The 24,643-nt window shown below is 48.7% G+C and overlaps 1 protein-coding gene across 1 annotated transcript in view; it reads right to left on the bottom strand.

The window, feature by feature from the left end:
- Window positions 1-10,128: 10,128 nt before the first annotated feature.
- Window positions 10,129-24,643, bottom strand: part of SEMA5B (semaphorin 5B) — a 40,137-nt gene continuing 25,622 nt past the window's right edge. The window contains exons 9-21 of the mRNA XM_032594745.1: window positions 23,316-23,523; window positions 23,011-23,218; window positions 16,122-16,239; window positions 15,799-15,980; window positions 14,644-14,787; window positions 14,295-14,442; window positions 13,951-14,176; window positions 13,536-13,754; window positions 12,873-13,043; window positions 12,620-12,769; window positions 12,256-12,300; window positions 11,612-11,817; window positions 10,129-11,383 (exon numbers count right to left, since the gene is read on the bottom strand). Coding sequence (XP_032450636.1) covers window positions 11,225-11,383; window positions 11,612-11,817; window positions 12,256-12,300; window positions 12,620-12,769; window positions 12,873-13,043; window positions 13,536-13,754; window positions 13,951-14,176; window positions 14,295-14,442; window positions 14,644-14,787; window positions 15,799-15,980; window positions 16,122-16,239; window positions 23,011-23,218; window positions 23,316-23,523 — 2,184 coding nt within the window. The 3' untranslated portion in view covers window positions 10,129-11,224. The remainder of the gene's footprint in view (window positions 11,384-11,611; window positions 11,818-12,255; window positions 12,301-12,619; window positions 12,770-12,872; window positions 13,044-13,535; window positions 13,755-13,950; window positions 14,177-14,294; window positions 14,443-14,643; window positions 14,788-15,798; window positions 15,981-16,121; window positions 16,240-23,010; window positions 23,219-23,315; window positions 23,524-24,643) is intronic.

Raw genomic sequence — 24,643 nt, 5'->3', positions numbered from 1 at the left:
CCAGGTGCCCAGGGGACCAGGACCCTGTAGGCAAGAAGGGGGCTCCTTGGAGATGAGGGAACACTGAAATCATCTTGACTGACTGTCTTTCCCCCAGAACCAACCCTCCCACTGAAACTGGAGAATTACCTCTAAAAGAAAGAGACAGATAAAACTAGAAAGTGTGATACAATGTTACGGTAAGTTGGACAAGGTATCCAATTTTTAAATGTGTATACTCTGAGTAATTCTATTTTTAGGAATTCACTCTGCCTTTATGCTTGTACACATACAATGGTTATCTTTGCAGCATTCTTTATGACAGAAGACTGAAAACACCCTAAAAGTCCATCATTAGGGTTTGGTTAAATAAATGGTGTGCAATTATTAGGAAAAAAGACCGCCCTGGAGCACGCCCCAGGAAGACTGGTAAATAGACACACTGGTGCTGAGCGGTGTGCAGGCAGGCTTGTGTGTTGCCTAGAACGCAGACCCCAGCAAATGCTACAATCCACACCGGGTTAAAGTTGAGGCCAAAGTCAGTCATCACCATGTCAGAACAAATTTATGGGATGCAAGAATTAATCTGAAATTTCATCGCAAAAAACAAAATTTTTCTTATCATTTTTGCGGTTAAAATTGCTAATGGCCAGGGGCACCTGTGTAGCTCAGCCAGTTAAGTGTCCTACTTAGGCTCAGGCCACGATCTCATGGTTCTTGAGTTTGAGCCCCACATCCGGCTCTGTGCTGACAGCTCAGAGCCTGGAGCCTGATTTGGATTCTGTGTCTCCCTTCTCTCTGCCGCTCCCCTGCTCGTGCTCTGTCTCTCTCTGTCTCTCAAATATAAGTTAAAGTTAAAAAAAAACTTTTTTTTAAATTGCTAATGGCCACATTTTAAGTTTCCTGCAGAAGCAGTGAGTGCTCAACATGGTCATGCTCACATCACTGAGAACAGTGGAAAAGCCAGATATTTTTTGAAATATTACATTTTTCCAGACTTTTTTCTCTTCTCTATTCCCTTTACATTCTTTGTTCTGTCTCTGATTTATCATAGATATTGCACATGATTTGGTAATTTTCTTCTGCTTATGAGATGTTGAAGTAGAAAAGCTTCCATTCTTTTTTTAAAATCTATTTTCATAAAATGAAAATTTCCAAGTCGAATTTATTCTTGAAAGACTCATAACCTAAATGGAATGAAATACCCCAAATTAAACATACTGCTTACAGTTTCTTTTGTTTAACGTAATGAATGCTAGAGAGATGTCAACCCAGTTGACAAATATTAGAATTATTATTTAATCAAATCTCTGTTATTCTGCCCTGTAATATTTTAAATTGCTTAACACTTTAGGTTCACAAAGCCTATAATGTTCTTCCTAAAGTTATCTAGCTACAATTCTCTCACAATATTCTTTTTAACTCTCAGTCTTCTTCCTATTTATTTGCTATTTTAAACTACTTAAGTGGGTGGCTCAGACAGTTAAGTGACCCTTGATTTCAGCTCAGGTCATGATCTCATGGTTTGTGAGTTCAAGCCCCGCATCAGGCTCTGCACTGACAGTTTGGAGCCTTCTTGGGATTTTCTCTCTTCTTCTCTCTCTTTCCCTCCTCCTCTCTCTCTCTCTCTCTCTCTCTTTTTCTAAATAAACAAATAAACTTTAACAAAAAATACAAAGTGCTTAAGTGTGTTTGAACATAAAATTAGCAGTTTCACAATCATTAATTACTGTGACATTTTACTTTCACAATATTAAACATACATATATAGTTCCACTGACAGAATTGTAACACGTGAAACAGATTTTCACTTCATGATTTACCTAGACACTTACAGTATCATTTATTAACAGTAAATCTGAGAGGCATGCCCTTTGCCTACCATGAGAGTCTGTACTGATTTAATACAGTGGTAACATGTGTAACCAACGGTGACTATAGACCAGACACAAACTCAAGGGTGCTATAAATGGCGGGGAAGTACACATTCAGCTATTTAGACTTCCAAAGGCTGAGGCTGAAGACCAATTTTTGGCTGAATATCAAGTAAAGCCAGACTTCGGTGCATTTTATGTGCACACGCATAAATGTACATATTTGCCTGTGTATGGTTGCCTGCCTCTGTCCATCTCAGAGAAGAGGAACTTGGGGTTCAGGAATCAAGAATTGGAGATCCACTTTTCACTGGGTATCTTTTTGTACTGTTTTTTGTTTTCTTTTGTTTTGATCCCATGCATGTATTCCCTTTAAATACCCACTATATTCATTAAAGAAATTAATAAAAATACATACTGAAGGAAAGTTGTGAGTTAACCTTCCAGCGAAGAAACGCTGTTGGTCAAGGCTGCAGATGGCCAAGCAGGAATTGGGTGCTATATGGTTATATCTGGGTGCACTGCATGACCCAAGCTAGTTGGGGCCCCCTCCCCTGGGAAATCAGGGAGATCTACTTGGGGTAGAGGAAGTAGCACCTTGTGTTTGTGAGTACTCAGTGCTGAGAAGAGTGATTAGGAATGTCCTAAGTGGGGGCGGGTAGGTGCTGTGTCCCATCAGCTCCTGGACACTGGGCTAGGGAAAACTATCTCTTTTAGAGTGTTTGGAAGGACCTTGTGGATAGGAATGAATTTTCCAATGACTTCAGAGTTCTGCCCTAAGACCCTGAGGCCTGAAGTCCCCCCTGCAGTCATGAGCACTGTCAGCACAGCCACTGAATTAGAGCCCCAGCTTCTTAAGCACCAGCTTGCTGGCAGCTTAGGGTGAGGAGAGACGCTTTGCCTGACTCCATGTTGGGCTGGCCTGCAAGGGTTCTCCAGTGAATCACATGGGGTGGCCTAGTAGTGTAACTGGAGACACAGGATGACCTGAGCAGAGGGCCAGGCTGGGACCCAAGTAGCTGGGCCCTGGGAGGAGGCCCAGGGCCACAGAGACCACTATTTGAAAGACCCTCTTCAGGGACTGTATCAGGCCTTAGGAACTCAAGGGGCTCCAGACCGAGGCAAGTACCCATTGCTTGGTATTAATAGCTGGGTGTCTCTTATCTAACAGAAGCTCTCTTTCAGAGCATTGTCATTGCAGGAAACAACATTCATCTAGTTGGCTCTCCGAGAAAGACATTTTCCCTGGTTCCTGTGTGAGGACAGTGAGTCCAGGGAGCCTGATTTCCCCAGCAGATGACCCAGCCCTGAGTAGCACAGCAGACTCTGAGACAAGTTATAAGGTGGCAGAAAAAGGTCCAGGGCCGGGGCAACACCAGACCACTTTGCCAGGAAAGAAAAGACAAAAAGATACCTTATACAAGATTTTTTTAAAAAAACTCTGGGAATCCTAGACTTTGGCAGGGAATCTGGGCCCAACCCTGCCATTACATAGGCCAGAACACTGTAACCCAAAACAGGGATGAGCTTGGCTGAGACCACACAGCTGTTGAGTGGTGAGGCAAGTGGCTCAGAGCCCTTGGCAGTCTGTCCAGCATCGTTCTCCCACACAACCAATACTCCGAATGGGTACTATGGGAACAGGTGCCTGTCCGAAGCCAGCTGCCAAAGCAAGTTTCGGTCAATGAGCTCTGTCCCCAGATGACACGTACAGAGTAAGACTACATTTTCATTTGGAATATAGAGGCTTGAACTGTGCTGTATGACTCTGGAATCAGGAGGTGGAAGCCAGCGCCCAGAAAAGACCTGACACTTGCCCAGGTACACAGCCTCCTGTCAACAGCACGTCCCTGACTGTGAGGGGGAGATTGTCTCCTTGCATCATCAGTGGGCTCCTAACCTTGGGTGCTCGAGGGTTATGAGTGGACTGCTCAGAGACACAGCTGTGACCCAGAGGGCTCTGTACTCTGGGCATGACCGTCCCCTACTGTGGCCGGTCTCTGCCATCCAAGAGAGGAGCCCTGGCATTTGTTTTTCATCTAAACCTCACTTGCATTATCAGGTACAAGGGGCCTGGCTGTATTTCTTTCTCCGGGAGAAATGTACCTCTCACCCCACACTCAGTTGTTTTTTCTCACTCTTGGGCATTCTTCCTTCTCTAGGGACCATAGAATATGAGCTCCCATAAGCCAAATCCCAAATCCCAGTCAGGACCCTGTCTTTATTTGTTTAGGGTAACTGCCACCGTGCAAGGTGTGCTGGAGTAAAGTGTGTCCCCCAAACTCTACATCCTTGAGATTTATGGTGGTTGACAGTGAGAAGACTCATTACTTCAGGGTCATTGATGCAAAATCAGTGCAATTTACATTAAAAACAATCTGCAGTTCTGACTGTGTAAAAAATTCAAACGTCTGTGTTTCACAACAGGCATACGATCCGTTAGAGAAATATTTCATTCTTTTTGACAAAAGGATTAATATATTTATACCCAAGAGCTCCTTTGTATATTTTATACAGAAAGCAGTAGGGAAAAGATCATCACCTAAGAGAAAAGGTACAGAACACCTCCCTTAAAAAGTAGAAATGCAAGTGACCAATATGTGCATGGGGGAAACGGTCACTCACTACCTATGTTTACACGGAAACTTATACAATTGTACTTTAAAAAACAATTGACAAGCACATGGACTTTCCCTAGGGTGAAATTCTGGGTCAATCACTGACTAGCTATGTATGAGCAAGTTACTTAGATTTAGTAAATTTCCATTTCCTCATCTGTGAATTGGCATGTTAATGGTAGTAGTTTTGTCTTAGGATTGCTGTGAGAACTGAACAAAGTATCAATGCACAGGCTTGGTCCAGTGTTTGGAGGGGATAGCACTTATCAGTGCTGCCGATAGGGTCACTAATAAAATGAGAATACACTGCTGGTGGGAGAGTTCTCTCATCAGCAAGAGACCCACCGAGAGAAGAGCCTTCACTCCTGGGAATTTATCCTAAGGCTATATAGTCAAAGATATGGACAAAAGGTCCATAAAAGTATTTTTTGGGTAAAAAAGTTTTTTGAAACAAAGGAGAGTTGTTTAAATAAATTATGATAAAATTTATGCAATAATGATACATTTATATAATAGAGTAGAATAAATGTATGTGATAGAATATATAACAGAAATATAATTTAGATAACAGAATGTTTTAGGCCAGTATTTTTCAAGCACTGTGCAAACTTTTTCAAGGTAAATCTTCGTCAGTGGTGTAAACAAATGAAATATATAAAAATTGAACTTTCTCTTTTTCAAGGGGTAAGAGTGTGGATACACTGCTACCTGTGGAGCTCTGCAAACAAGGCCCTCTCTCCACTCCCTGACCCATTCCTAGAGCAGCCACCGAAAGAGGTCTTGAGGCTCACAGAATTTTTAACAATGTGGGGAAAGAGTGATTTAATGTTACATGTTAAAATCAGAATAAAAACTAGGGTGCCTGGGTGGTTCAGTTGGTTAAGCATCTGACTTCAGCGCAGGTCATGATTTCATGGCTAGTGAATTCGAGCCCCACGTTGGGCTCTGTGCTGGCAGCTCAGAGCCTGGAGCCTGCTTCAGATTCCGTGTCTCCCTTTCTCTCTGCCCCTCCCTTGCTTGCGCTTTGTCTCTCAAAAATAAATAAACATTAAAAATAATAATGATAATAATAATCAGAATAAGAACCATGTACGTAGTATATCTTTATTTTATAAAATACTCTCAAACTCACACACAGCTATAAAAAAATGCCTGAAAGAGAACATAATAAAATAACAATGGTTAATTCTTGGTTGGATTTTAGGGCATTTGTATTTTCTTTTTATGTTTTTTGGGTTTCCCCCCAAATTTCTTTAATGAACATATACCATAGTTATAGTCAGGGAAAAAAATTATTTAAAATGTTTTATTCCTTTCTTTCCTAATATTTACCCAACATTCAGCTGGTACCAAAAGTTAAGGCTTGTCCCTCTGGTGATGTTTCCCCATGATAACAACAACAAAAAGTATAATATATCTGTATTACAAGTTATGCTTAAGTCCATATAAGTATTTTATTTATTTATTTATTTATTTTAAGTTTTTTATTTTGAGAGACAGAGAAAGTGCAAGTCAGGGAGGGTCAGAGAGAGAAGGGGAGAGAGAATACCAAGCAGGCTCCACGCTGTCAGCACAGAGCCTGACACAGAACTCAGACCCATGAACGGTAAGATCATGACCTGAGCCAAAGTCAGATGCTTAACTGATTGAGCCATCCAGGTGTCCCCATATACAATGTTTTAATTAGGATGATTATATAAATATCATGGTTGCACCAAGTGATAAACAATGATTACATTTCCTTTTCTGTATGCTCTTTTGTGGTTTTTTTTTTTTTTTTTTTTGGTGTTAATAATTATCTCCCATTTGGAAGGAGGGGGCTGTGACAAGGATGGGATAGAAGAGAGGGACCTGGAGTGTTTGTGGAATTCTGTCTCTTGACCTGGATGGTCATTACAAAGGTATTTACCCAATATGCAGTAAGCTATACTTTTGTTCTGCGTGGTTTTTCTTTAAAAAAAATTTTTTTAACGTTTTATTTATTTTTGAGACAGGGAGAGACAGAGCATGAACAGGGGAGGGTCAGAGAGAGGGAGACACAGAATCTGAAACAGGCTCCAGGCTCCGAGCTGTCAGCACAGAGCCCGACGTGGGGCTCGAACTCACGGACCGCGAGATCATGACCTGAGCCGAAGTCGGCCGCTTAACTGACTGAGCCACCCAGGCGCCCCTGTGTGGTTTTTCTGTACCTACATTTTAATAAAGTTTTTAAAAATAAATCATGCAAAAAAAATGCCTTTTCCCCCTTAGTATCCTTTGAAGCCAATTTTAAGTCTCTCCATACCCCCCCAACAGTTTTATAAAATAAATCTTCATATAATTTTTCATACAAACCTTCCAGATAATCTGAATGCTTGTGTTCCCTGGCTCTCTGGGTGCAGGCTGTCCTCCTATATACTAATCTGGATTGTGGTTCTCTGTGCCTGCCGCATGGCTGTCAGCCTGATATCTCTCCTCACCCCCTTCCTGTGTTAGATTTCCTTTTCCTTGGATCCACATTTTCTTTGTTTACTCTTGTTTTACTGAAACAAGAGCACATGTGAAATATATCAAATCTCTGAAAGTCTGAAAATGTCTTTATTCTACTCTCATATGACTCATAGTTTGTCTGGGTATAAAATTCACAACCAAATATTATTTTTATTTCGGAATTTTGAGGATAATTTCCACCGTATTCTAAATTTAAATCTTGTTAGTAAGAGGTTTATACATTCATATTCCTAATGTTTTTTTGTCTGTGGGAATCTTCTCTTCAAGGCTGATGTTTTGAAATGTCATGTTTAGGTGCCTCATGGTGCTAGGTACTGGGTGGACCTTTGATCTGAAGACCTCATCCTTTGGTTCTGGCAAATTTTCCTATATTCTTTCTTTGATAATTTCCTACATTTTTTTAAAGAAAAATTTAGAAAATTTCCTAAATTTTTCTGATTTTTTAAAAAAGATTTTATTTTTTAAGTAACCTCGACAACAAATGTGGGGCTCAAACTTATACCCCCAAGATCAAGAGTCCCACACAAAACCGACTGAGCCAGCTAGGCACCATGGTCCTCTAATTTTCTTCTTTTTCTCTCTTATTTTCCATTTATCTTTTTGTTCAATGTTTTGGGAAACTTCCTTTATCTTTAAACCCTTTATTAATTTTTTCTGCTGCCATATTTTAACTTCTAAGTTATCTTGTTCTTATTTCATGAATGCAGTATCTTCACTCATTCTGAAGAATTATGGAGTCTTTAAAATGTTCTGTGCATATAATATCTGTTTTCATTGACTTCCTCTATTTGCTTACTTGTTTTGGTCTTTCTTTCATGGCGGCACTTTTTTCTCTGATGTCTATGATCTTTATTTGTATATTCCTACTTATGAGTGAGATGCTGAAAACTGACTACAAGTTCTGTGTACCAGCTGGCTTATTTTTTTTCAGAACCTATAGACTTAGTTTGTTTCTTCAAAGAATCATCTTTCAATCTCCTGCCTGGAGGAGGGAAGGTGGTAGAAGCTTGGCTGCCAGAGTCCTGGAGTTAGCTGGAAAAGGCAACTGCTGAACCCCACTGATAATCATAATCTTTTTTATTCCTCTGGTTGTCCAAATAGAACCTCATCACATACCCACCTCTGTGCCCGGTATCCTCATGTCTAGGGCCTCTCTGGTTCAGTGTCTCAAGGGAACAAAACTTTTTCTTCCTTTTTTTTTTTTTTTTTTTTAAAGAGAGAGCATGTGAACAGGGGAGAGGGACAGAGGGAGAGAGAGATAGAATCCCAAGCAGGCTTCACATTGTTAGTGTGGAGCCCAAGACCCTGGGCTTGATCCTGAGACACTGGGATCTTGACCTGAGCCAAAATCAAGAGTGAGATGCCCAACTGACTGAGCCACCCTCGTGCCCCACAAGGGTACATACTTCTTGCCCTCGGTGGAGACAAAGAAGTGGTGACCTAGCTGTAAGACTAGAGAGTAAAGACAACTTGAAGGCCTAACTGAAGCTTACATAAAGATTTTCAACCAAACTCGCATTTTTAGGCTCCCACCTGGACCCCACCTTCCCTGATATCAGGTTCCTCCAATTTCTGATTGTTTCTGAAACTGCATGGGTGCTTAGGTTTGACCCACACCCACTCTTCTGGATGACTGCTGTTCCTTTGCTTTCTGTATTCATGTATTATGACTTGGGAGTATAAATACATCCTAGTTTTATTGAAAATAGTGACAGCTTTTGTTTTTTGGCCTCTTTGCTTTTGGAGTGATGTTGAGAGAAGGGGAGAAGAAATGTCTCCATGCCACCATTTAAATCCCCAAGTCTCTGCCTTGGTTTTTACCATAACTGTGATTATGGTTTTGGTTTCCTGTATCCTCCAAATTTTCTGCGATGCACATGTATTACTTTAATAACACACACACACACACACACACACACACAAAGTTATCTGAAGTCAAGAAAGCCCAAGAAGGCCTAGAGCACCCAACCCTGTATTTCCTCCCCTCTTTTGCTGAGCCAGCTGGACCTAAGAAGTCCCCTTGTCTTTCACACTTCAACTTCCTGACACCATGCAGCCATCCATGTGGCCTCAAGTACCTGCCAGAGAGCACCACAGCCTCTCAGGAGTACATTCTTGGCTTCCTCATCTGTGGACCAGGGCTGGCTATGGAGCAGCCTTTGCCAATCATTCAAGCTAATTTGCATACAGTGTGGGTCCCTTAATGCATTCTGAATGGTCATGCCTCCAGAGCCACAACAGTTTGTATAAAAAGAGAATTCAGTGTGTGTGTGTGGTGCTTTGCCACAGCATCTGCAGCTTTTTGTTCCCACTGATGCCATTCCAGTCAATACGGGGTGAGCGTTAGCTGGGTGTTTCTCCATTACCACTTCCTACAGACCTGTCCAGTCCCTCCACTTGGACATATGAGTGGCACTTGTGAAGCTGGCACCCTGGGCCCTTGAACACGATCTCACTGCCTGAACCAGGGCCAAGAGAATCAGAGACCCCAAGATCTACCACACCCCACAGGCTCCCACAGGCTCTGGACTCATGATGTTAACAGGAACCCAATAAGAAAATTCCAAAGCAGAAGGACTACTATGTCCCCTGAGCTCTCTCTCTGGGCTCTACCCAGGTCTGAGGACACTGCTACTTCATTTGTCCCAGTAAGCACAAGGGATTCCAAGATCCAGGGCCCAGGAAGGCTCTTTTCCTCCTCCTTACCACTAGGATCACAGGTTTTACATCTGGCCCACAAGTAGAACTCCCTGGGAGCCCAAGGAGAACTGACCCAGTCAATTAAGTTGGGAAATTGCTCTCTGAATTTGACATGTCCATCGACTCATCTCTCTCTCCCTCTCTGGCTTGGTGGACTGAGGCTTCAAGGTTTTTCCTTAATCCATCATAAACTATACTGGGCTTCTCCCACTTCAGAGGCGTATTCATTTCTCAGTCATTTTCAGCTTTATTAAACTAAGCCTTATAAATACCTCATAAAACAGCCCTCATTACTACTCTCCTGCTGGGCTCATGCATTTCCACCCTGGAGCGGTTGCCTAGAAGAGCTGCTAAGAGAATGGGCAGAAAAATCTCCTATTGTGTTGCCTTTGGTGTATCTTGTGTCCCTACTTAGGGTTTTGCTTGTCCCTAATTTATTTTCCAAAAAGTATGTACATATACTCACAAGTGGAAAGATCCCCTCTATAAAAGTCAGGCTCTATGTGGGTCATTTTCTCCACCCCGAGAAGACCATCTATTAGTCCAGTGCATTGCTCTGATTGCTCTAACCCACACCAAGAGGAGCCCACACACATATGCACAAAGACAGAATTACATTTGGAGACTGGATATCATCTTTAATAATGCCACAGCCCAACATCCTTTTTGTTACTGTAGCATGTTGTGAGTGTTTGTGTGTGTGTATGTGTGTGTGTCTGTGTGTGTGTGTTCCTGAACAGATGAAGGGCCAGCAGAGACTCCCAAGCAGGTCTCAGCCAACAGCTCTACTAAGCAGCAGCTAGAAGACAGTCTCCATAGTGGCACGGAGGCTGGACTCCTGCTTCCCTTTCTCTTGGGCCACCTGTTGTGCATTCTGATGGTAAAGCTGAGGCCTGTGCCAGCCCAGATTAAAGGGCTTCTTAGCAAAGTTCAATCTTCAGTCCCCAGCCCTCACTGCCTCTGACCAGAGGAATGTCCCTGGGGAAAGTACAGACTGCTAGGCAAAGGTGGACAACCTGGGCCAGCCTTGGTCCCCAGGTCACACTGGGGCAGCACCACAGTGGCCCAGCCCTGGGTGGAGAATCCAGAGCTTCTGGGGCCATTTGATTAGTTCCTCTCAGAGATAATCAGGATGTAGCCTACGCCCTTCCTGAGGCCAGCCAGAGAGGGACAGCCTTGGCCTGTGATGGCCACATGAGCGTCATTTCCAACCCAAACCTAAGAGCCTGCTGTTCGGCCATCTCCACTCTCCAGTTCCTCGCACACCCAGTAGGTCCACAGCCCAGACAAGGCAGGGGATATCAGCATGGTAGTGAATTGCAAGGAGGCCATGAGAGACCTGGGCTGTGCTGGAACTGCAGCCACGTGCCAGCCTGAAGCCAGCCCTCTCCCCCATGGTCACCGCCAGCCAGAGCTCTTTGAAGTCGGATGGGACCCCCACAGGCAAGGCAGCAAGTTCTTGGCCTGGTGCAGAAGGAGAAAACCAAACTGGCTCCACCGTCCCATTTCCACCTGCTCTGTGCCTTAAAAAGGCAAGGAGCCCAAGTCCCCAGGACAGTGTTATCAGCTGTTGGGGAAGCACCGTTGTCCAGGTGAGGCCTCAGGCCGGAAGCTGTGTTTGTTCAGCGGGCTGGGATAGTAGGTGGTTGTGTACACATTGGTCTGCTGCAGTGGGTAGAAATTGGCTCTGTCATCAGGGATCAGGTTATTCTTGTTCAGGGTCTGTGGAAGAAGGTAGGAACCAGAAAGAAAGGGGTGAGGGAGGGATGGGGAAAGGCGACAGGCCAGGGCAAGGAGATCAGGGACCAGTCAGTGAAAAAACATTCTGGCTGTTCACACAGCTCACGATACCCTGTGCCCTCCCGAGTGCCCAGCCCAGTCATGCCCAGCTCAGGGCCAGAACCACTGCCCCCTTTACCCTGCACTTTGCTTCTACAGGTAGGCTCCCACCTTGAACTCCATGGGCGTGTACTTCTCGTTCTTGGGGGTGCCCCCACCCTTGTAGTGCAGGTGGTTGGGGGTGGCAGGATGGACAAGTGTGGATTCCTGGGACTGGCGCTGGCAGTGCTGGCAGGACAGGTACACCACCAAGGTCAGCAGCCCAGAGCCCAGGAAGCAGGAGACACCTGTGGCTACCAGGTGGATAAGACTGAACCCTGGGAGAGGCAGAGGCAAGTGGTAAGGAAAGGGCCACTGCGAAGAGAAAAGACTCCTGACTGCCTCCCAGCAGGAAACTCTGAGATCTAAAGAAAGGGCTTTGAGGCCAGAGCCCACGAAAACAGGAAGGCGGGCAGCCTGCCGCCAGGGGCCTCTCTTACGGGACACCTCTGGTTTAGGTCAGAGGAGGCAACCACAGGGTGTGGAGTTGGGTGACTCTTCTTGAATACAGATTTGGTGACCGTCGGCTAGTTGGGGGGCATGGATGGAACCTCCCAGCCCCCGCCCCCACACATGGTTTAAAGCAGCCAGGACCTCCACAAGGTTTGTCTCTCTGGAGCAAGAAGTTGAGAAACTCCAGATTTCAGGGTAGGGCTGGTCTCCTCCTTGGGGAGGAGAGGTAGAAAGCATCACGAGGTGGGGCGGGTTCCTTTTACCTCCACAGCTGGTGGCCTCCTCCATGCTGGAGGCAGGCAGGATCACTGCAGGAAGACAAACAGAGAGGGTTTGGGGCAGGGAGGAAAGAAGGGTCCCTCTTGGTCTAGGTATATCTTTAGGAAGACCCGTGGGTCAGCGCTTAGCTGTGGGACAGGGCCTGGGGCCTTCATTCCACCCCGTCCCCACTCTCTGAGAATGGGGGGTCAGCTCATTCTCTAGGTGAGAAGGGGCAAAAGCTCAAAGTGTGTGCCCCTCCCACTCTGGTGTTTCATCCTGGACCCACCAAGATTCTTCAGAAGGAGAAAGAAGTTGGGGACACGGGGTAGGAAGGGTGGGTGTGAAGGTGCTGGCTTGAGGACCTACCAGGAATCTCGCTGTAGGGGCAGGGGCGGCTCTGGCTGCTGTTTCCAGCACAGGTGCTGGGCCCTGGGACCAGCTCCTCACAGTGCCGGCTGCGGCTTTGGACTCCGTCCTCAGTGCATGCACTCCACTCAGACCACGGTGACCAGCCTTCTGTGGGTTGTGGGCTGGGATGAAGTTAACCGCTCTGGGACCCCCTGGTGGGGATCCGAGGGATCCATGGTGCTCCCCAGCCCTGGCCGGATGTTCTCAATACCTGGGCAAGCCTGTGTAGCACACAGTGCCTCCTCTGTGTGCAGACCAAGACAGATGTCCTCGCCCGGGGAGGGCGCGGGGCTGGTGCAGGAACGTGTTCGTTGATAGTGGCCTCCACCACAAGACGCTGAGCATGGGGACCATGAAGTCCAGCAGGACCAAGCACCCCGCACTGCAAGTGGACAGGGTGTGTGATGGGGGCTGCAGGTGCAGGCACAGCCCAAGACAGTCTTCTACCTTATGACACGCTAGGCCACCCTGCCCTGGGCCACCCTGACCCCATCATTTGCACCACCCCCACAGCCCACTGTTAAGGATTGCCCCTATCCCCTCAGGGGTGCAGTGGGGAAATGAGGCTGCAAAGGAGATCTCAAAAACCAACTCCACCTCAAATCAAGCTCCTTAGCTAGCTAACCTATTAGGGACAGAGAAGAGAGTGACACGGAGGGTGAGAAAAGGCCCCGCTCTGTGGGACAAGTCACTGTATCCAAGTTCAGGGCACAAACTTGCTCTAGGGCCCAGTGGACAGAGCTGCCAAAAACAAAAACAAAACAAAACAAACAAACAAACAAAAAAAAAAAAAAAACGAGGAAGACGAGGTCCTCTGGGCATGAGCTGTAGCCTAGGGGGTCTCCTAGATGGGGATTCCTAAGCGGAAGGTCACCTGGACAAGCCTGGGGATTGCAGTCCTGGTACTCGGCAGCGTCGCCCACGCATGGCAGGCCTCCGTTGCGGGGCTCCGGGTTCGTGCACGTTCTCTTGCGGACACGGAAGCCCAGCTCGCAGTCCCGGGAGCAGGACGACCAGGGGCCCCACGCGGCCCAGCCCCCGCTCACAGAGTGCGGGGAAGTGGCCCCGCTGCGCAGGAGATCCTCCACCAGGGCTGGGTGGGGCACGGGTGGGGAGACTGGCCTCAGCGACAGGACACCCAACGGCCCCCACTCCCGCCCCACACACAGTCCTTCTGGCTCTTTCCAAACCCCGCGATTCACCTCCCTGAGCTCCACCAGACCCCGGCCTCCCCCAGCCCCGCGCCAGCACTCTGAGCCTGGGAGGGAAGGGGCCGCGCGGCGCTGTACCATCGGTGTCGCAGGCGCCCGAGCCATCCGCGGGGCAGGTTCTGGTCTCCGTCCTCCTCCGGCCAAACTGCAGGCCGTGGGGGTCGGGCAGGGGCGCGCGGCACGTGAAGCGGAAGCGTTGCTCCTGCCGCGCCCCGCCCTGAGTCACGTTCACCGGCAGCCAAGGCGTCCAAGGGGTGTTGCGCCGCACTTCCGGGCAGCCCTCTGGGTTGCACGTCTTGAACTCCTTCGGGATGGGAGCATATGCTGTCTCGTGACCTACAGCCCCAGGCCGGCCCTGCGCCCCCTCCCGCTCTCCCCTTGGTGCAGGCCCTCCTGCCCGCTCCCCCTCTTCAGGCCCTCACCACTCCGCAGCCTGGGCAGGAGTTGCCGTTCTCACAGGACCGCCGCCGCGATTGCACGCCGCCCCCACAGTTGCTGCTGCACTTGCTCCAGGAACCCCACGACGCCCAGAAGATGGGCACCGGGCAAGGCGTGTTTTCGTTACAGAACCTGAGGGGAAGGGTGTGTGTTGGGGGCGGGGGAGAGCAGGCAGCCCCTTCCCTAACAAGAGGTCACTGGGAGTGCAAGCTCAGGAAGGTCAAGAATCCACCGGAACACTCGGAGAATCCAGGCCACTTTCTAGGAGGCCGGGGAGGTCTGGGACCTCAGGGCTAGCTTGTCTGAGGAACCTCTGGCCACACCCTCGCTCACCGCTCCTCCCGGCTCTTGCCCACGCAGATTCGGCCCCCGTGGCGGGGAGCAGGGTTGCTGCAACTTCGCTGGCGGACCTGGAATCCGATCCCACAGGACGTGCTGCACAGGGCCCACGAGGACCACGGCGTCCACGCCCCATTCCTGGTGGGGTCAAAGGGAACAGGGACAGATGACGCTCTGAGTCCTGGCTACCCAGATCTAGTCTGTCTCTGGGCGGGTGGGTTTTATGTAGTTGTCTGGAAGTTGTCAGACAGTGACACAGAAAATATCAGCTCCTAACCGGGCCGTCTCAGGCAGACTTATTTATGTGATCATTTGTTCCTTCATTCCCCAAACATGTGTTGAGAACCTTCTTCCATATATCAGGAGGTGCTGGGGGCTAAGGGCATAGAGATAGGGCATAGGGCATGGAGATACTCACACAGCAAAAGGACACATTCTCTAGAGAAGGCCCCAGTTGCCTTTACAATACGCAACATTTGTTTCAGCCTTCTTGGTTGTCCAAGCCTTGCACTCAAACCCATGCTCTCTCCCCTGTTCTACATCAACACGCGCTTTGCTCCAACCTCAGACACTATTCACTGTTGTCTACTTTGATTCCAGTTTTCAAGTTCTGGCTGTACCGCTTACTGGCTGTATAAGCCTGGACAAGTTACTGAAAATTTCTGTGCCTTGCAATAATACTCTTATCATTAAAGTAAGGATAATGATTGTATTCCTACCCCCATGAGGTTGTTTTGACAGTCAAATCAATAAACATATATAGAATTGAGTTATTCTAAGAGAGTCCAAGGTTGCACCTAGAGTGGCATTTCAGGATTGGCACCCGGTCTGCCTACTTTACTAACATCCCCTGCTGTCCCTTGTGTTTGGAACAGCAAGGCTTACTGAGGCTGTTGTCTGTGACTCCTGTGCCTGTACAGCCTTCCTCTTTGTATCAAGAGCCCCCACGAGGCAGAGACTTCTCTCCCACTAGAGTCGAAACTCCCCCAAGGCTCATGCTTTAGCTACCCTTCCAGTCCCCTGCACAGCTCTGAAGTGGTTTCTGTCTCTTTGTGGGAACACCTGCCTGAAGATGCCCCATTTCCTCTATTCCACCCTCCTCCAGTCCAAGGCAGGCAGCCACCACCCAAGTCCTGTATCCTCATATACCTGGAACAGTTGGCAATATGGATGGCTGGCCCCAGGCAGTCTCGGCCCCCACAGCGTGGTCGGGGGGAGTCACAGGCTCGGGCCCGACAAAGGCAAGAGCCCGAATTGTCCCCATCTAAGTGCTCACATGGTTGCCATGGTGACCACTGGCCGAAGCCCCCATCCCGAGTCACATTCCGCACCTGCAAATACATAGCAAACAGGTCACACAAGTCAGGGATAGGGAAGGCACCAGGTCCCAGGGGATATGGGGATTCTGATGGACAGTCACAGCCTGAATTAGGGGGAGAGGTCCCAGGTGGGGAGCATGAAAGGGTTCTCACAGGACACGTGGTTATGTTCTGCGTCCAGAGGCTCATGTTGGAGCTGTCCTCAAGCGTGCTGCAACGTTGCTGCTTCCCGTCCCAGCCGCAGTATGGGTCCCGTGCCCCCAGGCATGCCCTGCCAGACAGAGGTCCTGAGACTCAAGCCAGCTGCCTCTCAGTCTCACCTGTATCCCATTAACACACCTAGGTACTCTCCTCTGGGTGCCCTTATCCATCCAGTCGCCCTTCACAGCAATAACTAAGCTCATTGAACACTTACTGCGTGCCGGGAATCCTTTAAACACTTTACAAGCATCAATTAATTTAATACAGCAACCCAATGAGGAAGGTACTGTTATTATCCCCACGATATATGCAGGAAACCCAAAGAGCTGGACAAGGATTAAAACCCATGCCTTCCAGAGCCCACACACATAACCTCGCCTTCCCCAAGCCTGGGTGCCCCATTCTCTTCATCTAGGTCCACTGGAGAAGATGCGGTAAACAGAAATCCAAAGTAGTGTCTGTCACACACTATAATAGAGTCCTAAAACATTAATGATGGAAAGCATCTTAGAGACGGTCTGGCCCAGTGGTTCTCAACCCTGGCTGCACATTAGAATCACTAAAGAAGCTTTCAAAAAATATTGATACCCCCCCCCACCCCAACAAAAACCTCTGGGGATAGGGAGGTTTTTAAAAGTTCCCAGGTGATTCTAATGGGAGCCAAGTTGAGAGTTACCGGGATCCACAGTACAACCTTTTTTGTTGTACAAAGGAAGAAACAGAGAGAAGGAAGAGGAGTTTCCCCGAGATCACACAAATTGCACACGGCAGAGCTGAGGCTAGAACCTAGACTTCCTGACCACGCTTTTCCCACCACGCTCCTCCTTCCCAGCTGGAGGCTGTGTCTGACTTCACACACTGAGCGCACATAGGCCCATGCCTTAAAACACAGGCACAGGGTCAGGGAACACCTAGGCATAGTTCAAGGTCGCCTGGGGCATCCGCATGCTTGTGCTGCTCAGGGGCAGGAACCAGAGTTCAGTGTGTTAGCATCATGAGAATGAGCTCAGGCTGCCGGGAGAGGGGTCACACATCCCAGGTCCCCCTTCCTGGTCCCTCAGGGTTGGCCTATCTGCAATGACCCAGAAAAGGTAATTGATCACACACCAATGAATGCACCAAGTGCCTCCACTTCTCATATTCTAGGCCTCCTCTCTTCCCTTTCTCTTTCAGACTTACTCATTGTTTCCTTTACAGTTTTTTTTTTTTTTAACAACAACAACAACAACAAATTAAATCTCAGGGTGCCTGGCTGGCTCAGTCAGAAAAGCAACACTTGATCTCAGGGTGATGAGTTTGAGCCCCCGTGTTGGGCGTAGAGGATAACTAAAAACAAACAAACAACAAACAAATATGTAAAAATAATCAAATATCTACTAGTAAGCCTTCAAGGAGGAAAAAAAAGAGCATGGAAAACATTTTAAGGTTATTTATTTATTTTGAGAGAAACAGAGAGAGCACAAGTCGGGGAGGGGCAGAGAGAGAGGCAGACAGAGATCCCAAGCAGGCTCTATGCTGTCAGCACAGAGCCCGATGCAGGGTTCAACCCACAAAACCATGAAATCATGACCTGAGCCAAGATCAAGAGTCAGACGCTTAACAGACTGAGCCACCCAGGCACCCCGAGTGTGGAAATTATAGAATCAGGATTTGCTGTTCATTGCTAAGCAAAGAGAGCATCAGACTCTGGCACCTGAAGGAAGTTCCCTCCAATACCCAGAGAGCCCACTGCCGACCCCAGGGGATACCCTGGATCCTTTCTGCCTCCTTTCCCCAGCTTCCACCCTTTTTCCTAGGCCTGGCTGCTCCACTGCAGTGGGCCTGCAAGAGCGGGTCTAGAAAGAGCACTGGGACTGGGGGCAGAAATTGGAAGTTAGGAAGCAGAAAAGCTTTCAGGTAAAGGAGGTTCTGGACGGCAAGGAGGGTGGGGGAGTCCACACCATGACGTGACACTACAGAGTGATTTCTGATTGGCCAAAGGGGCCAAGGGTTAAAGGAATACATGAAAGAGTCAAGGGGTTGCTCTTTTCAGTGTTTTCAGGATAGAATCTCTCTTTTCACTTGAAGCTTCAGGAAAAGTCTCCTGTCAGGTGAGTTCTTTATTTTCAGTGGTTCAACAGACCATGTCAGGTTCCAGGGACAGAAGAGCTTATATGAGAGACCTTACGAAGAAGAAGAGGGTTGGGGCTTCCCCTTGTTGCCAGAGAAGCAACAATGATGCCCCAATGATTCTGGCCCCAATGATGCCAGAAGAAGACAATGATGCCCCTTGCTCAGGCAGCCCCTGGCCTCATGTAAGGGAGGTGATGCCTGGGGCTTCAATGGGCGAGGGCCTTGATGGACCCCAGTAAGCACACTCTGGCCCACCCAGAAATCCAAAACGTTCATCTGTTACTCAAGAATCTGTTTCCATTTTATTCACTCAAGAACAATTTGTGTAAATTGTACAATATAAGTGTGTTCATATTTTCATTGGGGATCCAAAGGTTTGATTTGGGGGTGTTTCACCAGCAGAATGAATCAAACTAGACATCATGGGACTAAATGCAGTACATGTGCAAAGTAGTCCCAGCAGCACGTGGTTTTGAGATTCTGCTCCTCTGGCTGACATTTGAACCAAATTTGCTGCTAGCAAATTCAACCAATCAGAACTCAATAAAACCCACTCCTGAGGGTATTTCCCTCAGCTCTCAGAAGGCAGTATCAAACTCTAGAAGCAGCTGATGTGGCACTTTGTAAGCTACATAAATTAAATGGAAAAAAAGCCATGACTAGTGATTAATAATAATAATAAATAAGATTCTATTCATCAAAAACAAATGTCTGCCAGTAGAGAATATGGATAAAAGCAGAAAATCTGAATCGGTTTATACAAGATAAAAGCAGTAGATACTGGAAGATTGCAATTTGCCTCTTGCTACTTCTTTCATCTAGGGTCTAACCAGTTCTAGAACAATTGTTTCCAGTTTTGACTGCAAATTAGAATCTCCTGGCGATCTTTTTTAAAAGCTTCAGCAAACAAAATAAAAAAACCCACCTATATCTGGGCCTTCTGGATCAGAGGAGGCCCAGGCACTGGAATCTTTTAAACACTCCCCAGGTGATTCTAAAGTATAGCATGGTTGATCATTGCTTTTCTAAGGCTACATTGGTCAGGCTTCTTAAGCTAAGAGATGAAATGTCTTGTCTTTCCAATCCATGACAGAATAAGAAAAGAATAAGGATGGAAGAAAAACACAGATTGGATGCTGGCCCCAACCCCCTACCTCCCACCCCTGCCCTGCTTAGGCTCCCTCGCCCTCTCAGCCTGCTCTCAGTTCTCCCAGAGAGGAGACTAGATTCTCCACAGATACACCTGCCCTGGCCTGCCCCTGCCCCTGCCCCTGCCCCTGGCTCTGGCTGCCTGAGGAAGCTTGCACGACTCCCTTGGAGCCAATGCTTGAGCTCTCTCCTTGTCCACATTTGCTGCTTTGGGCCAAAGACCACTCCAAAGCTTACAGAGCAGGGAATGTTCTTAAGAAAATTAAAGCTCCAAGGAGAGAGTTAAAGTGTGTCTGACTGTAAGAATGGGTAGCAATTGAGAGTTCCTTCCGTAGAAGCAGCCATTAGACCGATAATATATTACCATGTCTTTTTTACTGCAGTGTCTTAAGCAGCCATTACAAAAGGGAACAGGTTCATTCCATGGGCTGGGAGGCAGGACAGAGATGGATGGTGGATGTTGAAAGCAGGCAGATTCCAGAACCCTGCAGCAATAGTTTCACAATGGGAGCTGTCCAAGGTGGAGCTTGAGAGCAAGTGGCCATTATTTAAGATGGCAGTGGAGGAAAACCCAGATTTCCTGCCTGGGAGGGAGGTGGGAAGGAGATACTCTGATCCACGTTCCTGAGTGAGCTGGGGTAGGCACCCCCACGCCTCCTCCAGTGCCTCATGAAGGGCATGCTGGAAGGAGGAAGGGGGTGGTTCATGCACAAAGCATCTGCTTTTTAGAGCCAGTCAGCAGCTGATTCCCTCTGCTCCACCTCTTGTGAGCCCTGGTCTCTCTCTGGCCAGGCCAGGATCCTGGTCATGCCCTATGGGGCTGAGATTTGCCTGAGTGAAAGGAGAGGGCTGGAGACAAGCCCCTGGATTCCGGGCACAGGAGGGAGCATGAAGAGGCCTCTGCACATCTATCCTCACCCTCCTGCCAGTTCTGTTAGGAATGAGGAAAAAGGCATGAAATGTCTATCCCGGGACACAGTAAACCCGTGTGACAATCTGCCCCACAATAGCACAGATTCTCATATAGTGTGATAGTTGGCTTCCAGACTCTGGAGTGCATGGATTGGTGGCTACACAGCCTCACCCTGGTCATTTTATTAATTTTGCAATAATGAGACCTCACATTTTCAGGTCCACCTCTAGTTTTATGGCAGGATCTCACTGTACACATCAAAGGTTCAGATCCCAAATTCAGGAGTTCAAACAGGGTGAAAGTATCAGATTCCAAACTGACTTCTTTCTCCCTTGCTGTTCCACCTGGCCATGCTCTGCACCCTCCCTGTCCCCTCTCTGCAGCACCATGTGAGTGGTGAAATGTCCCAGCGTCTTCCTTCCTCTGGTTCCACTGCAGACCCCATTACTTGATATCCAGCCTGGAGCCGCACTACCTCATGCTGGCCGACCATCTGACCCTCTACAGTGCTGCACGCCACTGTCTCCTTGATGGTTGTCAAACACCTATTCACACTCCACTTCCCCAACTTCAGTGCCTATAGCCACAGATTGGGATCAGATCCTCCCTTGGCATTCTCAGCTGGCCTCAGTACTATTCCTCACTCCTCTCCTGCACCAACCTCCTGTCTCAGGCCAAATAATCAATCTGCTGATGGATCAGTCATGTGTGGAAGGCCATTTTGTGCCTGGGGCTGGGCACGGTCCCCTGGTGAAGTAGAAAAAGTACTGGGACAGTGAGTTTGCCTTCAAGGATTTACAAACTCTTAAAGAACAAGGCACATATATGAGGGGCACCTGGGTGGCTCAGTCGGTTAAGCGACCTCGGCTCAGGTCATGGCTGAGGGGTTCAAGCCCCAAATTGGAATCTGTGCTGACAGCTCAGAGTCTGGAGCCTGTTTCAGATTCTGTGTCTCCCTCTCTCTCTGCCCCTCCCCCAGTAACACTCTGCCTCTCTCTCAAAAATAAATTAAAAAAAAACAACAACAACAATCATTTAAAGAACAAGGCATATGTGAAAAGTTTAATAACAACACATGAGTTAAAGAAGAATACAAGATATGGGAGAAACACCGCCAGTAGACAGCCTGTCATTCATGCCACGCAGTATTACCTGTACTCAATGTCAGAGATGCTGAGACTCCAGAGATCCCAGGAGGCTGCAGGGCCCCTAAATGCATTTGTGGAGATGGGAAAGGAATAAGGACACTAGCTACGACTTGCTGGGCTAGGCACTTCATGGATGTAATTCCCAATCCTTACAACATCTCTGCCAAAACCAACTATCATTTACTCCATCACAATTTCCCCATTTTCCCCGAGAGGAAAGCTCAACAGGTAAAGTAACTTGCTCAAGATGACACAGCCAGTAGATGATGGAGCTGAGGGAGAATCCTAGGTGTGTCCCATTCTGCCACGTAAGCCCCGCCTAGTATGCCTCACACGTCCAACACAGGGTGAGGTTCTCTCCCCAGCCAGACATCTACAGCTCTGAGGGAAATGAGAGTGTTCTAGGCCGTGTTCTTGCCTCTCCCCTCTCACACAGACAGCTTTGCAAAGTGCTCTGAGCGTGGGAGGGCTTAGTAAATGTTTGGTGTTTTGCTGACGGAGACATGTGTTGAGACTGAGGGGAGCCTGAGTGTCTGCCCACTGCCCTCCCTTTCTTCCTCTCTGGCTGCCACACCATGACCATCCAGTCTCCTCCCCTGCCCTCCAGACCTCTGCCCAGCTCCCAGCACACCCCACAGGGGCTGGAGAACGACCCTTGGCAGCAGGGATACCATTTGTCTCTAAACTCTCAGGACAGATGGGCACAGCCAGGAGGTTTCTGTGTTGCAAAGGCCACAGGAGCCCATGTGGCTGCGGCTATGCCAGCCAAGGCAGCCTTTGATTATCTCAAAAATGAGGGGGCACAGCTCAGGGGAGCTTCACGTGGTAGGCATCTGAGATGCATTTCTATTTGGCTTTGGAATAGGCTTTTTGTTTTCCCCCCTAAATGCCAGTGCCGTTATTGCCAAATTTGTGAATCCACTTGAAGCTAAGGTCTCAGAAGCAGTTGGGAAGCAAACACAACAAACAACTCCACATGGTTCCTCACCTCCACCCCACCCAAGCCAGTCCTCTCTGCCTCCTCTAAGTCAGGAAGGAAGAAAAGCAAAAACCTGGTGCTGACTCAGAAGTATCATCTCTCATCTCCCCCTCCACATCTAGGTAGTAAGTACTGTGGTTTCAAAGATAAAGACCTTTCTCTGAATTAAAGGGGCTGAGAATAAATCAGCTAAGCTAGAGCTGGCTGGGAGGCCTTAACTTTGGGGTTGACAACAGGGATAACAGCAGCCACCACCATTTGCTAAGCACACACTTCTCCCCCAGGCAGTGATAAGTGGTTTAGGCAGACTATCTCAATTAACCTTTACAAAGTCCCTGCAGATATTTTATGAGAAGGAAACCAAGGTTCAGAGAGGTTAAGTGACTTGTCCAAAGGCAAATAACGAGACTGGGTCAGGATGCCACCCTAGGTGGTTCCAAAGCTCTGCCTCTTAGGCGCCACCTCCGAGGTGCGATTGGCGGGCATAAGCCTCGGGAGGCCCGGAGCCCGCCCACCCGCCGTCCCGCGGCCCCCGCTTACCCCTGGCTGCGGTAGGCGGCGCACCTCTCCAGCGGGACCCGCAGCACGCCGTCGCTCAGCCCCACGAAGAGCGCGCGGGCGCTGTGCAGGATGCGGAGGCTGCGCAGGGGCTCGCGGCGCCCGGGGGGCAGGACGTGCAGCTCCTCCAGGTAGCAGCCGCGGAGGCTGCGGCTCGTCGTGGACAGTGCCTTGAGGATGGTGCCCGACTCTGCAGGGGCCAGATGCAGGTGGCCTTGAAGGACCAGCCCAGCCCCCGCCCCTCAACCTCTTCCCCACCGGGAGCCGGGCTGGACGGGGAGGCTCACCCGTGCCGATGTAGAGCACGTGGTAGAGCGTGTCCTTGGCCTGCACAAGGTCTACTACGAGGTGTGAGAAGCGCACGCTGTCCTGGGTGACACAGGGCTCGGGCGTTACCGGCTGCACAGCTTCGCTCATCAGGAAAAGGCGCTGTGCGTCCTGCAGGCTTCGCTCTGTCAGGTTCTCGTTGGGGCCCACCTCTGGCAGGGTGCCGCACTGCAGCGGGGAGGGGGTGGGGTCACACGTGCCCAGCCAACCGGCTGCCGCAGTCCCCTATCCCTCTCCTTCCTCATCGTAACCCAGGTGGCAGGTTCTGATTCTCCAATCCCGGCTCCCCACCCCCAACATCGCTGCGGCGGGGAGGGGGCGGCTGCAACCCCTTCCAGGGAGCAATACCTCTTTTTTGAGAACTAAGAGAACATGAGGCAGGGAAGATGGGGAGGAGGGACGTTCTGGGGATGGTGAAGAGGATGGGGAGATGAAATAGGAGCTGGGATTATCTAAAAATGAATCATTTGAGTGCCAAAAACAGTGTCCTGTGATTTTATGCTGTTGCTGTAGGGGCTCCTCCCCCATGCTGGGCCACAACCTGCCTTTCCTCTCGTGGGTTCCTACCAGCTCCGAGCTCTTATGCCTTCTAAACCCAAGCTGGAAGGCAACTACCATTTCTTGAGCACTTCTACAGTCCAGGCACTGTGTCAGGTACATATTAACCCTTGCATTTATCTTTGAGGTTGAGAGCATTATCCCTATGTACCAGAGAAGGGTAAAGAGGCTCAAGGAGGTTGGGTGACTTGGCCAAGGTCAAGATCACCCAGAGGGAGGGCTAGATCTGGGTCAGGATAATCCCACTGCAAATGGTGAGGTCTTCCCCTGCTCCATACTGCCCCGTGGGCAGGAAGTTGGATGGATGTGAAAGTCAACCACCTGTAGGTTCCTTTGCCTCATGGCTCTTTCCTCTTCTCCACCACAGCACTAGGTATGCTTTCATTACCCAACGGCTCGGCGCTGACCACTCCTGGCACTCAGACCCTCCAGGAATGAGTACCCAGGCTGGGGAGACTATAAGCAAACTCCAGCTAAAATCCCCAAATTCTGGCCAGACAGCTTGTGAGTGCTCTCTTGGTCCCCTACATTGAGTCTCCCTGGGGGTGAGACATCACATTTAGAGATGGCTCAGAGCATGCTCCCTTGCTCTGCATCCTACCCACTCTCCCCTTCTCAGTTCACAGTCTTAGATGTTACCACCCTCTTAGGGAACTATCGCAGACGGCACAGATGGGTGCAGACCCGCAGGGGCAGGGTTGGTGTTCGTGCTGAGCAGCTGAGAGCCAGC

This window comes from Lynx canadensis, chromosome C2, assembly GCF_007474595.2.
Source record: "Lynx canadensis isolate LIC74 chromosome C2, mLynCan4.pri.v2, whole genome shotgun sequence".
Classification (NCBI taxonomy): Eukaryota; Metazoa; Chordata; class Mammalia; order Carnivora; family Felidae; genus Lynx; species Lynx canadensis.
The sequence above is the reverse complement of the archived record's forward strand: the minus strand, read 5'-3'. Positions and strand labels throughout refer to the sequence as shown.